Here is a 19293-nt window from a genome sequence, read left to right as displayed (position 1 = left end):
AGTAAATATATAACAAGTTCAAAGCATATTGTAAACATATATAGAGTGATTCATAACATGTAACATTCTTCAAAGGTTGATAAAATTCAAACTTAAATGAAATGATAATATAGAAAACCAATACAGGATATTTGATACAAACTGTCACATCTATAATATAAGAAAGGAATATGTGCTGGTTAAGACACATTAACCCTGACTTAATTATGTGACAAATCTCACTTATGGGGGTAATTTGGGTCCAAAGTAATCATTTGTCAGAACATTAGGTGGTTTTAGTTACATGATTGATAAATGTTACACCATTCATTCGCTGCAAACCATTTTTTAATATTATTTTGATACTTTTTAGTTGCATTTGAACCAAAAACTGACAAAAAGGTGTCTATGCAGAACAGTAGACGGTGCTGAGTGATGGTCTTCAAATGACCATACTGTTTGCACCGTGTAAACTTCCTTTGCTTTTCTCTTTCTTTGCCTTTCCTATCCTATTGTCTCTCCGGAACAAACCTACCATCAACAACATTTTTCTTTTCACTATTTCTTCCTTTTACTTTTTTCAATCGTTTTTCTGGTTTTTGAGATCTTAATGGCTAGACCGTTTGAGTTGCTGAAGAACATCAATGATACGAAGGAGCTTTGGAAAGTGGTTGTTCGTATCTATCACAAATGGAGTATTGTTAATAAGAACAAAGAACATTTTGAGCGATTTCATCTTCATCTCCAAAACCTTTTTTTTGACAAAACAGGTATAATGGGTTTGTCTCCTTCGTCTATTCACGAATTTCTTCTTCTTCTTTAGTTTTCATTTTGTTTCATGCTTCGGTTTTAACGTTGACGCAGATTTGAAATTTTCACCTATTATTTGAGGGTTTTTAAGGTTTAAGAGTATTCCTTTTGTTGCAGCAAAATGTTTTAGGATTTTCAATAATTTAGTATTTTTAAAATTTATATCTTATATATCATTTGGGGTTTTAAAGTAATTAGAACTTTGGGTTTTTGCAGAATTGATCTTCTATGGTGATATGTTGAAGATTCGATCCATGATAATTTCTCGGAGTTGGATGTGTTAAAATACCAATAGTTTCGTTGAGTTATTGTTTTATTTCGTTCAGTTACAGGGGAAAAAGTGAACTTTCAATGACTAAAGTTGCTAAAAGGGGTTTCACATGTGTTGTAGGTATAACGGCATCAGAAGTTGTTCTTCTCCTTTGAATATTCTATGAGCAAGGAAATCCAAAATGGTGAGGATATTCTTCACTAATATCCTTTGTTTCTGTCAGCTTAGGTATCCTTACTCTTTGCCAACCTTTATAATATCAGCAGTTTCATTGGTAGTAGTTATTGGTAGCCTGTGGATTACTCATTAATTTGAGAAAATCTTAATGTTAAAAGCTCCTGTTAAAAGCTTTCTTACAATTTGTGCAACTTAATTTGATTGGTCATTAATTGTTACAGCTCTAAAGGTAATTAATAGCTTCTATTCTATTCACTTGATTTATATTCAGGCACATCAACTGTTTATTTCTTTTCATTAAATTTGTAATTTTGTTACTTCCATGTCCATCCATTTGATTATTGTTTTATACTAATGCAGGGAATTCTAAGTAGCTATCGGTTTCAAACTACAAATGGTACTGAATTATATATTTAATTTTTAAATCCACTAGCTTGTCTGTGAATTTATAATCTGTCGATGTGAGATGACATGATTTGGCTTTGCAATTTCGCTTTCGTATATTTTGTAAGCTGTAATATATTACATTTAGTTTGATTCATTACTCTAATTGATGCGTTTACTGCTGCAACAACGCCAAAGCAAATCAGAGTTAGGATTGAGATTTATGCGTTATCAAGTTAAGATTGGAGATTATTTGATATATGGTTCGTTATTATTATTGCAGAAATACCGGCTTCATACACGGAGAGATCCAGCTGCAAATGGTAACGAGTCATGGCGTAGTTCTTAGAGGTTTATGGATGTCTCAAGAGGCATATAATGGATCTTCCAAAGGTAGCAGTTCGGCATCCGGTTCTCCACAAAGTACTCTTAATTTCGGTTTTTCGAACTGTTACAGATTCAGTTTTTTTACTGGTGCAGGTTTGGTTTGAATGTGGATTTGGACGTGTAAGCTCGGTTTGGACTATCTATGTTTTTTCGGTACAGATTCAATTACAGGCAGCGATGCAGGGCTGAAGTTGGCTTCGAATGGCTTAAGGTAATGTGTATGCCCTATTTTTACTCGACTTGGGTTTGAATAAATTGAACATAATGTGGGTATGGTTGAATTTGCATTGATTTGATTTTGCAGGTTGGAATTTTAGTGTATTTGGTATACACAAAATAATGGCAAATGTATATTTATGGTCTGAATTGAATTATGGCCCATTTTTGGTATGTATGTGCAGGTTTTATATGGTGAACTGGTTTTTTTCTCTTTTCGGTATTTCGTGATATACTGGACCGGTATAGACATGGTGCAGCATGTTCTGGTTTTTCTTGTAGAACCGGTTTAGTGAAGGATTGTTGCGGGTTGTAATATGGTTGTATAATATGATTTATGATTTAAATATATGGGTGAAGTTAATTGCAGGTCTGCTAACTGCTTCCTATTATTCTATGTGGGTGAGTTTATTATTTGCTATATAAAAATATTGTGCATCTTGATATTGCTGGACTAACTGTTTGTGAGGGATATGAAGATAATTTTCAGAGATTTAAAACCTTCAAATATCCTTCTGGATGAGCAGTGGAATGCAAAGCTGCTAGACTTTGGGACCATCTGATGGGTTAACTCATTTCTCAACAGCGGTATGATCATGTTTTTTTCATCTATGATTTCATATATTAATCCATTACTTGCATATGTGAATATGTGATAAGCAAAGACGAATTTGGTGTGCGAATAGGGACCTAAGTCTAATGGTAACTGGAATAATATATTCGTCAGGTTGTAGGAACAATGGGCTATGTCGCTGTTGAATATATTCTATGTTTCCTTACTGGAGGTACCCTCAAAGACGTCGCATCGTATCGGCTAAAACCTATGTTTCTTTATTGTTGTGTACTGTGGTTCGGGTTACTTGGTTGGTCTTGGAAGCTATGACATTACTGGTCCTGCTGCTGGTGTTAACTTGATGGGGTATGCTAAAATAGAACAAGTTGCATCTGGTATCCACTTCAAGCTTCGCGCTCGTGCTTTCATTGTTGCAGTATGGTTAGTTGGTAACTGATTTTTTGATCTGAAATATTCGCGGTGTTGATTTTGTAATTTTGTTTGGTTGATGATGATTGAAGCAGGGAGTTATTTATGATAAACAAGTTATCTTACATAGTCTATTGATTGATGATTGAAGCAGGGAGTTATTTATGAACTACTGATATGCTAATCAGTTCTAATAAATTATATTAACATGATGTTGTTGCTTTATTTGGACCTGTCTGCTATAGTATCCTGAACAATTTTCCAGCATGATATCATGCGCTGTCTAAAAGTATAACATATTTACGGGAAACATTCACCTTATCATCATGTTTGATAATGAAATTTTGCACTCAATTTTTTCTTAAGTTCTTCTTTAAAGAGATAAATGGGATAAATATATATGGATAGGATACTTTGGATGAAATTTTGCAAAGTAGTCAGCATGCTATACTGTAAGGTATTTGAAATAATTGCCTTGATGGTATACTTATATATAATAAATAGGTTTTGAGAATTATTATTATATTAATTCACGTCCTATGTGAAACTGCTTCTATTACTACTCTTGCGCAGACAGGAATTTCTTGAAATAAACCACCACGGGGTCTTATACCATGATGTCTCACCAATTAATTTTATAATACATTAAGAGTCAACTAGCCGACCAATTATCCTTTATAGAATCATATCTTTTATGTTTCTTTTCATTTAAAAGTAAAATACTGCTCACGGGAAGAAGGTTGTTTTACATATGCCAACTATAAGTTTGTTTTACATATGCCATACATATCTTATTTGTTTAAAAGAAATTTACACATTTCAAAATATATTCTGAAACACACTAAAAAATATAGCCCAAGAAGAATGAATTAGGCTTTAACATTTTTAGTGGTAAGAAGAGTGAATTAGGCTTTAAAATAAATACATATCACTAATAAGTAAATAAATAATATATTATGGAAAGTTAAAATATATGGAAACGCACAAGTTTAATATATGGAAAGTTAAAATATATATTATTGATGTAAAATAATTTTAGTAAAACAATTTTATTTTTGTTTTTAAAATATATAATATTATGTTTCTACTAATTTTCAACTAATTTTAATTTTGAATATTTATTTGTCTCATTTATTAAATCTTATAAATCATGTTATTATTACAACTCTATCAATCCTAAAAAAACATTTTTTCAATTTTTTTCAATTTTTTTTTTTACAAATTTTGTGCTTAATAGTTTTTCTTAACAATAGAAGTTTTAGAAAACTTATACAATTATTTGCAGTCTATTTTTTTCTTTCTTTTTTTCAATAATATTCTGATATTTTCTAATTTTTTTTTATTTCTCATGACAAACTGGTGACATATCAGCGGTCCACACCAGAACCCTTGCGGACGCACGAGTTTTTATAAATATATACTATTTTTGAATTTTTTTTTTCAATTTACTATTTTTGTTTAAACAAATAAAACATTTATATTTCAATTTCATATGAAAACACTTTTCGATTTTTTTACTTTGGACTATATGTATCTGATAAACACAGTCCAACCCACACCAGTACCCGTGCGGACGCACGGGTATCCTACTAGTATATAAAGAAAGAGAGTGTCATAGCATATAGTGTCTTTCATAGAGAAAATAATACAAGAACTTAAATTTAACATACCTTGAAAAAGTAGAGATGATGATAATATATGGTGAAGAGAGCTTAAAAAAAGCAAGATACTAGCAATGAAATGGAACGCAAGTTTTTTTTTTTGCCAAATTTTCTTTACACAGAGAACTTGAAGAATATGAAAAGATGGTGCACAAAAAGACGAAGAGTAAAATTAGAATAATAAAAATAACATTAAATATGAAATAATAGGTTGGTGTTTCAAAAAGTAATCGGTAACAGGTGATTCATTAAAAATAAGTGGATGACATGTCTAAATATTATTGGTGTGTGATAGAAGAGTGTGTTAAAATGCTTGACCTTAGCATTTCTCATTTTCCAAATTCTTTTCCCTACTCTATTATATCATTAACTGTAATGATATTTATGCAAAATTGGCTTACAATTTCTTTCAAATATAATGTTACAAGCTTCAGCTATTTTTCTAATATGGGGCTTTTTTGTTAATATTTTTTTAACGGGCCTTTAGGTATAAGTTTTCAAATAAATAGTAGGTGCAGATATCAAATGAAACGCACCGTTTCCGAAAGAGCAGAAAAGGGTTTTTGATTTCGTTCCAATAGCAGCAGACACAGTGGTAGATAACAGCAAACACCAGATTTCGCTCTCGCTCTCTCCTTCAACCGCTGAACTCGTATGCCCTATTTCTCTCTCAATGTCCTAATGGTCTTTTTTCCTTTCAATTCAATTTCTCCGTATTTGATTACCCAGTTTGGTGTGTGTTTCGTGCAATGTTTATGTTTTTTTTTTTCTATCGTTTTAATTACTGATTCTGTATTCTCATCATGTATAGCTTAACCCTAAGATTTCAAGATTGAAAAGTTTCCATTTTGATTAGTATTGGCTAATTAACCGATTTGGTTCTCTTTTAGGGTTTTTGATTTTATCATTATCTTTTTTTCCACTGTTATTGATTAGTTTCGTTTTATTTAGGTTTCAGTTACCATCATGGCAGATGAAGCACAAATTGATGTGAAGGAGGAGGTTCCTGATGTAAGTTTCCTCACTTGATTTTAGTATTTTCATTTTATGCATTTGTATTCCTATGAATCTTTCATGTGTTTGGTTATGAGGCTGTTTAAAAATTTTTAGTTTTTAAGTTAAATTATGTGAATTGCTATTTCTGAGTATGCGGTATTCCTAGTTGGCTCTTCGGTTTGTTTAAATTGTGCTAACTTTTTTAATGGCTTAATTTTGTTGATTGCAGATTGCACCATTTGATCCTACGAAAAAGAAGAAGAAAAAGAAGCCTGCAGTTGTAGATCTTGATGATGATTCAGTAGACAAGTTGGCTGAGAAGACAGAAAATCTGTCAGGTATTGAAATTGAAATAGCATTTGTTCTGTCTTCAATGCTATTGTCTGATTCATGTTATTTTGTGCCTGTGAATGAATGAACGAATGAATGATTCTAATTAGTTTTCTGATTGCAGTTTCTGAGGGGTTTGATAGTACATTAGCTGGTGCAAAAAAGAAGAAAAAGAAGCCTGTAAGTCATTTGAAATGTTATATGGTTACACTGACAAAAAATGTTTTTTTTTTTTCACTCCTTCAATGTTTTAAGCTGTTATGCATTTGATGTTGCAATGTTTTTTCGTTGGAAGCAATTTCACAGTTTTTTTTTTGTTGTTTAGGTTGAAATCAGTAACTTAATTGAAGAGAGTACTGATGCTATAAATGAAGATTTGGATGGTAAGCCGTCTCTTGAACACAAATTTTATATGACGTCTTAAGGGAAGTTAATTGAGTGCTCAAGATTTTCTAAATTCTTTCCTCAGATCATGCCGAAGAAGATGGCCAAGAGGCTGTTTCCTTGCAACCTCGTTACCCTTGGGAAGGGAGTGACCGTGATTATCAATACGAGGAGGTATAAAATATTAGAAAAGTGATTCATATATATCTCAACTTTTAAGTCACCATATTAATTTTATTGGCCTTCTGTTGTTGTCTTCAAACATTTTTTTAATCATCTTGTGCACATCAGTACTTTTAAACATGGAACTTGTGGAATGATCTACATATCTACGTTCTCAAGTATACATCTGATTATATGGATTCTGCTTAAGGGTGCTTTATCCTTGTTGGATTAACAAATGTCTTTTTTATGTGATGTTATGTAGAATATCTAGATTATTGAATCATTGTTATAATATTGGTGTGGGTTCTCCTAAAATATCATGATATATTACTTTAAGCATTTTTACTTTCGGTACTTCTGCTCCTGGTTGGTTGAAATTTTTTACATTTTCTTCTGATGTCATACTTTTGGTTGGATCTTGTTTCACCCCTCTGCATTCTCATGTTTTTGTGTGCAGCTTTTGGGCAGAGTGTTTAACATTCTACGCGAGAATAATCCAGAACTTGCTGGAGACCGGCGAAGGACTGTTATGAGGCCTCCACAAGTGCTCCGTGAGGGCACAAAGAAAACTGTTTTTGTGAATTTTATGGACCTTTGCAAAACGTATGTTGATTTATTATTTACTATAGTATTGGCTACATATATAATATACCTCTTGGCATTTTTTTCCAATTATGCTTTAAAGCTTATTTCTGTCTTCTGTACTCTCCTTTTGTTTATGTCTTGCTACCCCTGGTCTTTCAGGATGCATCGGCAGCCAGATCATGTCATGGCTTTCTTGCTTGCGGAATTGGGTACGAGTGGTTCTCTAGATGGACAGCAGAGATTAGTTGTGAAGGGAAGGTTTGCACCAAAGAATTTTGAAGGAATTTTGCGTCGATACGTCAGTAAGTATCCTCTGTATATCGAATTGATGTATATGAACTATTATGCCTATGGTTGTAAAAATTGACCTATATTCTGTTTTTTTATAGATGAATATGTCATTTGCCTTGGATGCAAAAGTCCCGACACAATACTTTCTAAGGAAAACCGTTTGTTCTTTCTCCGGTGTGAAAAGGTGAAATTTCCATGTGCCAAATTCCTCTCTTTCTTTTTTTATCTCTTTTAAGGCTTTGATCATACACTGCGCTTGCACTCAAATTTATAAGTTCAACTCAACAAATATCTTGTATTTTTGAATGTCTATATCTTATAATTATATTTGTTGGTTTTGCAGTGTGGTTCAGGAAGATCAGTTGCACCGATCAAGGCTGGTTTTGTTGCTCGTGTTGGCCGTAGAACTGCAGGGGGGACATGATTGTCTTTTTTCCCCTTCATTTTTGAAATCTATGTGTAAACTAAGGAGAATGAACCATCTTCCAACTTTTGTTTGACCTACACATGATGTACACCCTATTTGAGTTGAGTTCGTTCTGGTACATTTTTGGCATGTTTTCGATATACATGTTGATGGTTCTTTGAGTTTAGCCTAAGGAGAATGAACCAAACCAACCACTCACTTAGCCTCTATTTGATATTTTAAAACAGGTGGAACTGCATTTTCACTCTATTGTCGATTATTTTAGATTGAAACAAATTATTCATTATGTTGTTTTAAAAGGGGATGAGAATGAATGAGTTGCAATTTTTTAAAAATCATTTTAATTTTATTTAGAACATTAGCGTTTAGTATTAAAATCTAGGTCAAATGTATCTTGCAGTCTAATATGTTTGACTTTTGAAATATTATCTTTTACCTTTTAAAATCAGTCTTTTTTAAGCTATAAAAGTGTTAGTGCGGCCATTAATATTTTGTTGTGGCCGTTTACAGCCAATGACGGTATTCATTAAAGCATTTTGCTTTAAGAGATAATCTTGACGGAGATTTCCATTACGATACAAATTGACATATTAGTAAATTTTAACCTAGTCATTTATGCGGTCCAGCAAAAAAAAAAATTACAATTCTACACTAGTATTTTGTTATGGCCATTTACAGCATATTATGGTATTCATACAAGCATTTTGCTCTAAGGGATAATCTTGATGGGGATTCCCATTGCGATACAAATTGACATATTAGTAAATTTTAACCTAGCCATTTCTACGGCCAGCAAAATTTTAACCTAGCCATTTCTACGGCCAGCAAAATTATAAGAAACGTACACTTAAAAAGAAAAAACAATTACAATTCTACACTAATATTTTGTTGTGGCCGTTTACAACAAATGACGATATTTATAAAAGCATTTTGCTCTAAGAGATAATCTTGATGGGGATTCCCATTACGATACAAATTGACATCTTATTAGTAAATTTTAACCTAGCCATTTACGCGGCCCAGCAAAGTTGAAAGAAACGTACACTTAAAAAGAAAAAATAATTATAATTCTACACTAATATAACAAAGCTCTGTTGCAAATTTTAAACTTACAAGATGCAATATCTGTGAATTTGCTCTGGCTCTCGACAAAGTCCATCTCAATTTTTTGCGGGAATAGTGACATTTATGTTTTGTCATCCCTAATCTTTAGGCAAAATTGAGATCTTTGGATGTTCATGAGTGTGAAATGTACTTTATAGAATGAAAAAAACATTTTACTTAATTTTAAGGATAATACAAACATACGTTTGTATTGAAACAAATAATAAAAAATATTAACTATCAATTTTTAATAAAACCAATGCACAATTTCCAATTTTTTTATATACTATCATTACCCTAATTTTAATACTCTATTAATAGTTAAATATTTTTTTCTATTTCATATTTCATATATTAACACTCAAAATAAAAAACCTTCTAAAACTCAACCTTCTCGCCGTATTTTGCCTCTCCGTCTCACGGCCTCTCCATATTGCCGTTTAACTCCACTCCGTCTTGCTTCCTCGCCATCTCGCCGCCTCTCGGAGACAATGTCTTCTCTGTTTCAATATATCTATTTATGCACAGGTTCATGAGTGTGCTCACACGGCCCTTCTATCCGAAAACTCACTTTCAAGTTTGTAAGTAACCCATTACTTTGATTCATTGTTGCGGTTTTCTGCTTTTTTTACAAAGCTGAAAATGTGTATCATTGATGCCTTGATGTTATTATTGTTTGAGAAAATGAGACATGCACACTAGTTCATTGAGAATCAATTAATTTGCAGTTATTTATAAAATGCGATTACAAAATGAGCTTATTTAACAATACAGTGACTTGCATTTGGATGTTAATATAAAACTATACTATATGTATGGATTTTTTTTTTTTTTCAGTTTCATTTTTAATAAGTATGTTCTTATGATTCTACATTTTAGTTTTACCTGAGAATCTTGATTTTGAACAATGAAGTATTCTTGTTATTAGTTTAGTTGTAGATTACTTGTGTGGTTATTTCTTTTTTGACTACTGATTTTATGTTTTTCTCTTGTAACAGCTACAAATTGATGGGAGTTATTTTGTTCAGCATCTATTGAAAGTTGACAAAGCATCTTTTTTTATCTAACCAAAATTTCCATGGAAATTCAACATATTGTTTCTGGGTTTTCTTCAAAATTATCACACACACCATCAACTCCAATTGGAAAGCAACTTTTCTCTTTGAAATCCCCTTTACTTTCTTCTTCATACCCTTCTCTTCAGTCCCAGAATTTCGAGGTTTTGAGTGGGGCTTGTAACCCTATCAACATTGCAAAAAAAGGCGGATGTTATAGCTCTAGGAGGAGAGTATGGTGCAGCAGTACTAGCAGGGATATTGCAGATCCAAACAAGGGGCACGAGGTGAAAGCTCAGGTCATAGGGAGAAGGAAAAAGCTGGCTGTGTTTGTGTCGGGTGGAGGATCTAACTTCAAAGCGATTCACGAGGCATCCAAAAGGGGATCGGTTCATGGAGATATCATTGTATTGGTTACGAATAAAAGCGGTAATTGTCCATCTAACTATCCCTTTGCTTTTGTTTGTGCTTAACATACTCCGTTGTGAGAGGCTTCAAATGTCAATTTTTTCATCAAATCTTAAGCAAATAAGGGCTTGTGTTGAGGCATATTGATGCCATTTTTATAGTGGTTAAAATGGTCCGTACACGTGATTGAGGTTCTCATCGCAATTTCGGTACGATGCCGTAAAGTCTCCGTAATGTGTGAACGATAGGATCCTCTAATTATGGTCTTGGCTAGCTTTCCTGCTTTTATGCTCGTTATTAAGAAGATAGATAAGATGTATCTATATTGCTTCCGGTCATGAAACCTAATTAAATTTATCGAAACAAAGCACTTTTTTTACCAGGAGCCATAGCAGTTCTATTTATTATTGCAGCCTTCAAGTTAAAGAGTCCTTCACACCTCTTATAATATGCTAGTTCAGCAGTAGCTTTATTATCTTCTTCAATTGTAGCACTTAGCTTCTCAATACAATTAATAAGCACATCATTAAATATCATCATTCCCTTCAAAACTTCCGTCACCATAGTAAAACTGGTGATTAAGGTAGTCACCAACTGCATACAATGGTTGATGAAGGCATTGCCATCTTTTATCAATGTTGGCAAAAATATCTCTGTACTTGTCTTCATTGTTATTGGAAGATTTCATCAGGGTTTCCTTGGCCCTATCCATAGCCTCACAAATGTAACCTGTAGCAGGTTGTTTCGCATTATCAACAAGCCTTAGGACGTGCGCAAGAGGTCCCACGACCTAAAGACTGTAGGCCACATCATTCCAAAAAGATGGCATGAGTAGAATGTCCCTTCCCCACTTAGTGGGAAAAAGCGTGGTTCTTGCTGAGTCAAATGTCCATTGCCTTTTTCCCTTTAGATACACTTAAACCCGACCAATCATCTAAGGCGAACATTATATGAAGGCTGTTTTTCTGTTTGTGCAACCTTTGCAGTGCAAGGAAGTGAGTAGCAAACAGAATAATTCCAACCCTTACCAATTCGGTCTTTTTGGTGTATTTTCACATTGTATTCAAGGTCATGGCATGCTTTTAAATGAAGCCTACAAGATTGACATTTCTTTGGTACACTATACCCTTTTGATTTTTGGAAGTTTTCCAATGTCTTTTGAATTTCCTACCTACAATTAATTGCTACTGTTGTCGGTGATTACTCGCACACCATTTTATTCTCCAACATCCGCCACAAAAGCATCCAAGAGCTCAAATAGTTTCTGTCCGGTCTTTACAAACTCTGAAGCATCAACAGTTTTGACAAACTTTGTCCCACATGGATAATTGACCGTGAAATTGATCAACATGACCTATTCATGTGATCAGTCCATACATCAGACATGATAGAACATCCAATTTTAGCGCACTCTATAATACGTGGCTGTAACATCTCTTTAGTGAGCTTCATCCTTTTTCAAGAGTGGGATCTGTAGCTCATGATGGCGTGGAAACTTTAGATTCCCACCTTAGTTGCCAACAGCCTCAATCATTGGCTTGATTGAAGGATTTGTTGCGAAACACATTGAAGGGGATTCCACACTTATAAAACCACCAAGCCATAAATTGAACTATCCTAGCCCGTGCTTCCTTATTGCAAATGTTAGTTTACTTCAAATTGGATGCGGCCGGTATTGGACATCTAAAATAAAGTATAGGACCGCCACGCCGCTATTGACTACACACATATTGACACTATTTTGATTTACTTTGAATCTTTAGTTTTACTAAAGTTTTCTTTTGTTTTGATACCAGAGTGTGGAGGTGCTGAGTACGCAGGAAATAATGATATACCAGTTATATTGTTCCCTAAAGCAAAGGAAGAATCTGAAGGATTATGTCCTAATGACCTTGTTGATACACTAAGGTTAGATGCTTCTTTATTTCATTTTCTGCAATTGCATTTAACTGTTAGTATTTAATGCGTCTGATAAGTGACTTTCATCAGCGCATCACCTATTTTCTGTTCCACCTCAGAATAGTTCTACAGCATATGGTACATTTTTTCAACAGGAGATTGGAGGTTGATTTTATTCTTTTAGCTGGATACCTCAAACTTATACCAGTGGAACTGATCCGTGCTTATGAAAGATCAATATTTAACATTCATCCATCACTTCTTCCAGCTTTTGGTGGCAAGGGCCACTATGGTATGAAGGTACATAAAGCAGTAATTGCTTCTGGCGCAAGGTACACTTCTCTCAACATAAGTATTGTTGTTTTTACAAAACATTTTTAAGATTTTTCCTTACTAATATTTGCATCATTGTCTTTGATAGATTTTCAGGTCCTACAATTCATTATGTGGATGAACACTACGACACAGGGCGTATCCTTGCCCAGCGTGTCGTCCCCGTGCTTGCTAACGATACTGCAGAAGACTTGTCTGCCAGGGTTTTAAGAGAGGTAATGACAGTTTATGCAACAGAATTATTAATAATTTAGCATTTTGATTTCCACCAGATGAATGCGGGTTAATGATTCTTTGTTTTGGTTTTGAAATTTAGGAACACCGATTATATGTTGAGGTGGTAGAGGCTTTATGTGAAGACAGAATAGTTTGGAGGAAAGATGGGGTTCCGCTCATCCAAAGCAAAGAAAATCCTAATGAAACTTATTGATTTATCAATTGTATAGTCAAAATTTTCTGAATTACAACGACTACATCAACTTTTATTTATCAAATTTCATATAAATTAAAAATGATTTTGTATTATCTTGTTGATTATAAAAGTTCAATTTATCTTAAATTTGTTTTGATTTACGTATTGTACTTTAATACTACACCATTGATATGCTCAGAACATATTGTATAGTTACTAATCTCACTCTAAAAGAATGATCTCAAGATCATTGTGGTTGTCTGCGAGAATGATCTTCAATGATTTCAACACACAATCAACATCTAAAATGGTGAACAAAGGAAAGATAACTGTACCACCATCACATTAGGGAACATCCGCCCCTACCATCACCATCACCATCACCATCGATGATTACGATTTTTCCTTCATCTCCTTTGCAGATCCAAGGCATTCCTTTGTCGGAGAATTCTTTATTGGTCGGCGACTTCTTTATTGGTCTGAGACACTCAACCATCACACGCGAATCCACAAGAAAATTTCAACATGCCTCTATCATCAATCATGCCGACTTCTGTTGTCAACAAGAAAGCAAACACAATACTGAAAGGTTTTTTTGGTTGCCGTTCAAAGGCAATCGACAACTAGTTCTAAGAAGAGTGCGAGAGGACTAATAAAATTTGACATTGGAACAGTAATGTACTGCTATGAGGATCAAGCAAAATCATCTTGCCATCGCAGACCACACGGTCATTAGGGGAAGCGAGTCACAAACATTGGGAGTTCTACGATATTATATTAGAATTTGAGTTGTGCCTTATTCCTACAAGACCAACTTGGTTAGGATTGCTTTCATTTATAAACATATATTTAGGTCATATATTATCCGACGACAGACTCTTAACATTCCCTCTCACGTCCATTAATATTGGGTTTGGTAAGTGGATATAAATTGTAGATGGTCTGATAATAGAATGCTTATAGAATGTGACTCAACGGATCTTAAACGAGATTATGATACCTCATAACATATATAATCAAATTTTGATATATTGAAAGTTTGTTACAATGTTGAAAATAGTCTTAATCTTTATTCAATGAGCCTAAAACTGTTATTTATAGTATAATACTTGCCACATTTTACATTGTGTAATTATTTTTGAAATGTTTTTAAAATCTATATAATAACAGTATGATAGGTTTATATAACACAGTAAAATTATATATATCATATAAAATTGGCAATGTAAGAATATTTTACAATGTCGTGTATTTTTATTATGTTGTTATAACAATATTTGTAGCTCCTTTTAAAAAGGTTATTCTAAAGAAGGAAAAGTTAAAACAAGTAAAAACGAAATAATGTTAGTTTCATGTAAACAAAATCTTGTTTCATTCTTCCTTCTACATTCATTGAAAGAAAAGGATTAACCATTTTCTCAAACAGTTAGGGAAGGTGGTTAATCTCTAACGAACTTTTACATGCCATCATAATCATTTTTTTTTCATCACAATGACTCACAAGAAATCAGCAAAGAGATCTCTAACATCCGAAATGGATCGAAATGTTCGACAAATGATGAAACTAATTGAAGACAATGGAGATTCATTTGCACAGAAAGCTGAAATGTATTACCAAAAGAGACCAGAATTGATTTCCCTTGTGGAAGAGTTTTACCGCGGTTATCGATCATTAGTTGAACGTTACGACCCTGCTGCAGGTGATTTGTGGAAAAACATACCTTCTGATCTTCAATCTCAAGCCTCGGGTGGTGTTTCTGATAACGGTTCCGAACCACCTTCTTCTTCTTGGCCTTCTCCTTCTCCTAGGAAAATGGTACGTAGAATATCGGGCACACGCGCTCCAGGGTTCGATTTCTTTCTTGGTTCTGGTGGAAATAATAACGGTTATGATTCGTCATGTCAAAAAGATGGTGATGCATGTTCTACTTTGTCAGATAGCGATGATGAATACGACGATGCTTCGTCTTTCTATAGTTATTTGGGTTTCTTTGGGAATGCAAGTGATAATGGCATGACTAAAAGGGTAATTGAATTGGAAATCGAGTTGCGTGAGGCACAAGACAAGATTTTAGTATATGAACAACAAGAACAAGAACATAGTGAAGATGGTGTCAAAATCAATGCATATGAACAAGAATTGAAGATTGTAAATGAAAAGTTGAAGCTTTCACAAGAGAAAATTCATAAACTTGAGATCGAGGTTGAAAAAAATAAGTCAATAGAATCATCGGTTCATTTAGACGATGATACTTGTTCCAAACCAGGTCAAGACCGATCGGAAGTGGACCTTTGCGCCATCAGTACTAACGAATTATCAACATCAACCGAAGAGGATCTTAAGATGAAAAGGGAACTCAAATTCTTTGAAGATGAGCTTAGATTGGCAAATGAGAGACATGAACAATTGCAGGATCAACTTAACTTGGCTCACAAGGAAACTGCTACATGGAAAACTAAGTTCAATTCTGAGAAGAGAGATAACATTGAGCTTCAAGAAAGGGTTGCAAGATTGAAAACAAGTCTTTCAGAAAGAGAACAAGAGATCAAGGATTTAAAAGCCGTTTTGTCCGAGACGGAACAGAAAAACTTGTTTGAAAAATCACAATTAAAGACTGAAGTGTGTAAATTGTTTGAACAACATAATCACATGGAAGAGAAACTCCGAGATGAAATTGAGATGTTGAGGCGAGAGATTTACGAAAGAAAGGATAATATCAAAGATCTTAATGCGAGACTTGGAGGTTTGATATTAGAGAGAGATAATCTCAATGAAGAAGTTGGTTTACTCAAAGAAGAGATGAATTCAAGAGTCAAGCAGATTGAAAAGGCAAATAGACATGTGGTAGAACTAGAATCAAAAGAACAGGAACTAGAAGATGAGATTGAGAGGCAAAAGATTGAGATAATAGAAGGAGCTGAAGAGAAACGCGAGGCGATAAGACAGTTATGCTTTTCACTTGAGCACTATCGAAATGGATATAATGTTTATAAGAAGGCATTCATAGGTCACAAGAGGTTTCCACTCATGGCATCCTAATGTACCGACGCATATGATCTTGTACAAAGTGTTTTGAAAACCAAACCAGACATTGAACCGGCGAAATGGTCAGAACAAGGATGAAAAATGCTCGAATAGCTCAAATAACTGAAGCGTAGACGTGCTGGTTCACCGATCAATTGATTGAATCAGTAGGTTCCGTTAGGTTAGTATAGCATAATCCTTTTTTTAAATCTTTTTTCCTCTCAATCTCATTGTGTTTGAGATGTATTTTCTTATGCTTTGGAGTGTGATGATGTTAATAACCACAAATCATGAGAAGGTAGAACTTAGAAAAGATGGATGATCTTCAAAAATTTGTTTGTCCAAGATATATAAGATCTCAATTATCTCGCGGGATTAGTCTCTGCATACATTGTGCGGCCGCAAATATTTAAACAATAACAACAACAAAATTGTAGGTCCTAATAAAGCAAAAAAACTTGAATCATAAAATAGCGAGTAATTATTATTTATAAATATTAGGATTCTTGAGTTTCTTATCAAACTTCTCTAGATTTTGATTAAGAAAACATAATCAATACTTAAACCTTAATCACTCATTTATACCTTGTAAATATGAGTTAACTTTGCTACAATCTGTTCTAATCTCTCCGAAGATTCCGGTAAGAGGCTTTATATTACCCATCTTAATCATAGAAGCTTTAAAATCTCTAGCAAAAGCATGTGGATTTCTACTATAAAGTCTCACCAATTTATCACTTTCACTACCATCATCACCTTTAAAGAGCTCTTGATCAGAATGTAGTAAACCTTTCTTATTAATCAAGTTTTTGTAATATGAATTATCAAACTTATTAGGAGTGACATGATCAAATGGTTCAAAATTTTCATCACCGCCCTTTATAGGACAATTTTCTTGCATGGAAACTGCGAAATCGTGATCTATGTTTGTGTCATTGTAAATCCTTTCCTTAAAACTAGAACATTTCGCCATTCCAATTGTGTGAGCACCGGAGAGTGCTACGAGATCTTTAAGGTTTAGGCCTTGAAGGTCGAAATTAGAGAGAAGTTGAGAGAAATTGAAAAGTTGTGAAGGAAGATAAAAATCCGCATCTTTCTTTATAGCATCTCTTGCATCTCTTCTTCCTAGTGGCACATCGTACCAATAGCTTCGACCTCCCAACTATAAAACAAATAATGAATAATCACTTGGAAGATATTGAACTAGTTATAAAAAAAGGTTTATAGTTGCATTGCATCTATGATTCTTACAATGGAGACGGAATCGCGAGCTGCAATGGCTAATATATCTGCACATGATACAACCGGACGCTTGCAAGCTTTGTCAACCGCGGCTTTCATTACATCAACCAACATATAGCCTTTAAGAGAATCAATATTTGAGACTGCATTCTTTTCACCTATGAAGTTAGGAGTGTCGTCGAGCAGAACCGATCCGTCACAACCCTATAGTTATAGTTTTGCAATCATAAACATTTAAGATAGTTCTATGAATAATAATATGTAAATGAATATGTATGTGATATTTTACATTGACAAAACAGTCATGGAAATGCAAGCGGAGTAAATGTGCTCCCATGCGTGGTTTAGAGTTAAGTTTTTGGAAAACAATTGAGTGAATGATTGGCAATGCTTGAGGACAAACTTCATTGTAAAAATCAGGAGTTAGTTCTTCATGAGATTGAATTGTGAGAAATGTGGACATTAAGAGAACAAACAAATATTGGATATGATGAAAAGCCATTTGGTTAGAAACTCATGTGGTCATTTTTTTCGTTTATTTATAGTAAGAATTTTGAAAAAAAAAAGTATAATCTAACTCATAGTGTACTGAAATTCTATTAGCCCATTTCCTGCAGCTCAATCCAGATGGGAAAGGTTTATGAACATTTTTTAAAATATAAATTTCGTTTTCACACACAAAAACACACACACACATGTGTGTATATATATATATATATATATATATATATATATATATATATATATATATATATATATATATATATATATATATATATATATATATATATATATATATATATATATATATATATATGTATTTTACATTGCTGTATTATTACTCTAATATTAAATTATTGTAATATCTTAGTATATCATATTGATTAAAAATTCTTTCATTTGTAAATGGCTTGAATAATATTTTGATTTTTTATAAGTTGGCGTGTTTTTGATTTTCACTCATGTATGGTTTTTATCTTGGAAATAATCTCTTAATGTTAATTTTTTTTTTGATTTTAGTCTCTAAAGTTAAAATCTGCAGAAAATTTATGAATGTTCATGCATATTTTAATTTTAGAGACTAAAACTAAATGAAATTAAACATTTAAAAACTGTATTCAAGAAGAAAAAGATACAAAGACTAAAATAAAAAACACGTCAACCAAAAAAACTATTTAAGCCTTTGTAAATTAATGTAATTGGGAGGTTAAGGTAAATTAGTCATTTTCAAAGATATCTAGTGGTATCTTAAATCATTTATGCTACAATTGGGCTAAAAAAGTGGCCAAATCACTAAGTAATTGATTAAGACCAAAGGGGATCAAATAGGAGTTAATATAGTGAAGCAAGAGGTTAATGGTCTTTGGGTCTAGGCCAAGTTTATATATGGTTGTCTCCTTAGAAAGCATCGATAATTTGATCTCCCTTGAGAGAAAGAGAGGGAGAGCACGGTTGAGAGTGAGAGAGAGCAAGGAGGAAAACTCTCATGTTCACAATCCACTCCTCATACTCACAAGGCCAATTCTTGAAGAAGAACAATGTAATTCTAGTCCATTTCACCCTCTAGCTCAAGAAGGTAAGCACTCTTAGTTCGCCATCCTCCTCTTCTCCAAGCTTCACCCATTTAACCCCGATTTATGATTTCAATTGCATGATCAAACCGTCAAGTTGGGAGATAAAGGTTTTTATCTCAAACGTCGATGACTATAAGATATTAATTTTATTTGTAGAAATATTTTGCTCATTTGAAAATATAAATTGTCAATTAAA

General features: G+C 33.4%; 4 protein-coding genes and 1 long non-coding RNA gene across 5 annotated transcripts; 4 read left to right on the top strand and 1 right to left on the bottom strand.

Moving 5' to 3' along the window:
- The first annotated feature begins 2113 nt into the window (after positions 1 to 2113).
- LOC131623383 (uncharacterized) lies at positions 2114 to 3356 on the top strand. The gene is made up of 3 exons (XR_009290185.1): positions 2114 to 2219; positions 2410 to 2812; positions 2952 to 3356. It is a non-coding gene; the product is annotated as an uncharacterized LOC131623383 (long non-coding RNA).
- Positions 3357 to 5370: 2014 nt separating this feature from the next.
- Positions 5371 to 8174, top strand: LOC131623382 (eukaryotic translation initiation factor 2 subunit beta-like). Its single transcript, XM_058894398.1, has 10 exons — positions 5371 to 5519; positions 5819 to 5878; positions 6093 to 6201; positions 6318 to 6373; positions 6519 to 6576; positions 6663 to 6751; positions 7200 to 7345; positions 7487 to 7629; positions 7717 to 7802; positions 7962 to 8174. The coding sequence occupies exons 2-10, from the start codon at positions 5834 to 5836 to the stop codon at positions 8040 to 8042; spliced, it is 813 nt and encodes a 270-aa protein (XP_058750381.1). The 5' UTR covers positions 5371 to 5519; positions 5819 to 5833; the 3' UTR covers positions 8043 to 8174.
- Positions 8175 to 9525: 1351 nt separating this feature from the next.
- Positions 9526 to 13403, top strand: LOC131623381 (phosphoribosylglycinamide formyltransferase, chloroplastic-like). The gene is made up of 6 exons (XM_058894397.1): positions 9526 to 9730; positions 10148 to 10633; positions 12409 to 12520; positions 12667 to 12843; positions 12933 to 13059; positions 13161 to 13403. The coding sequence occupies exons 2-6, from the start codon at positions 10228 to 10230 to the stop codon at positions 13272 to 13274; spliced, it is 936 nt and encodes a 311-aa protein (XP_058750380.1). The 5' UTR covers positions 9526 to 9730; positions 10148 to 10227; the 3' UTR covers positions 13275 to 13403.
- Positions 13404 to 14635: 1232 nt separating this feature from the next.
- LOC131623379 (protein NETWORKED 4A-like) lies at positions 14636 to 16653 on the top strand. Its single transcript, XM_058894394.1, has one exon. It carries the CDS (start codon positions 14749 to 14751, stop codon positions 16294 to 16296), a length of 1548 nt encoding a protein of 515 aa, XP_058750377.1. The 5' UTR covers positions 14636 to 14748; the 3' UTR covers positions 16297 to 16653.
- Positions 16654 to 16739: 86 nt separating this feature from the next.
- Positions 16740 to 18042, bottom strand: LOC131623380 (peroxidase RIP1-like). Its single transcript, XM_058894395.1, has 3 exons — positions 17813 to 18042; positions 17533 to 17727; positions 16740 to 17443 (listed from the first exon to the last, which is right to left on the bottom strand). Exons 1-3 carry the CDS (start codon positions 18023 to 18025, stop codon positions 16853 to 16855), a joined length of 999 nt encoding a protein of 332 aa, XP_058750378.1. The 5' UTR covers positions 18026 to 18042; the 3' UTR covers positions 16740 to 16852.
- Between the last annotated feature and the right edge of the window lie 1251 nt (positions 18043 to 19293).

Source organism: Vicia villosa, unplaced genomic scaffold, assembly GCF_029867415.1.
Source record: "Vicia villosa cultivar HV-30 ecotype Madison, WI unplaced genomic scaffold, Vvil1.0 ctg.000063F_1_1_1, whole genome shotgun sequence".
Lineage (NCBI taxonomy): Eukaryota > Viridiplantae > Streptophyta > Magnoliopsida > Fabales > Fabaceae > Vicia > Vicia villosa.
This window is presented reverse-complemented; position numbering and strand designations above follow the sequence as displayed.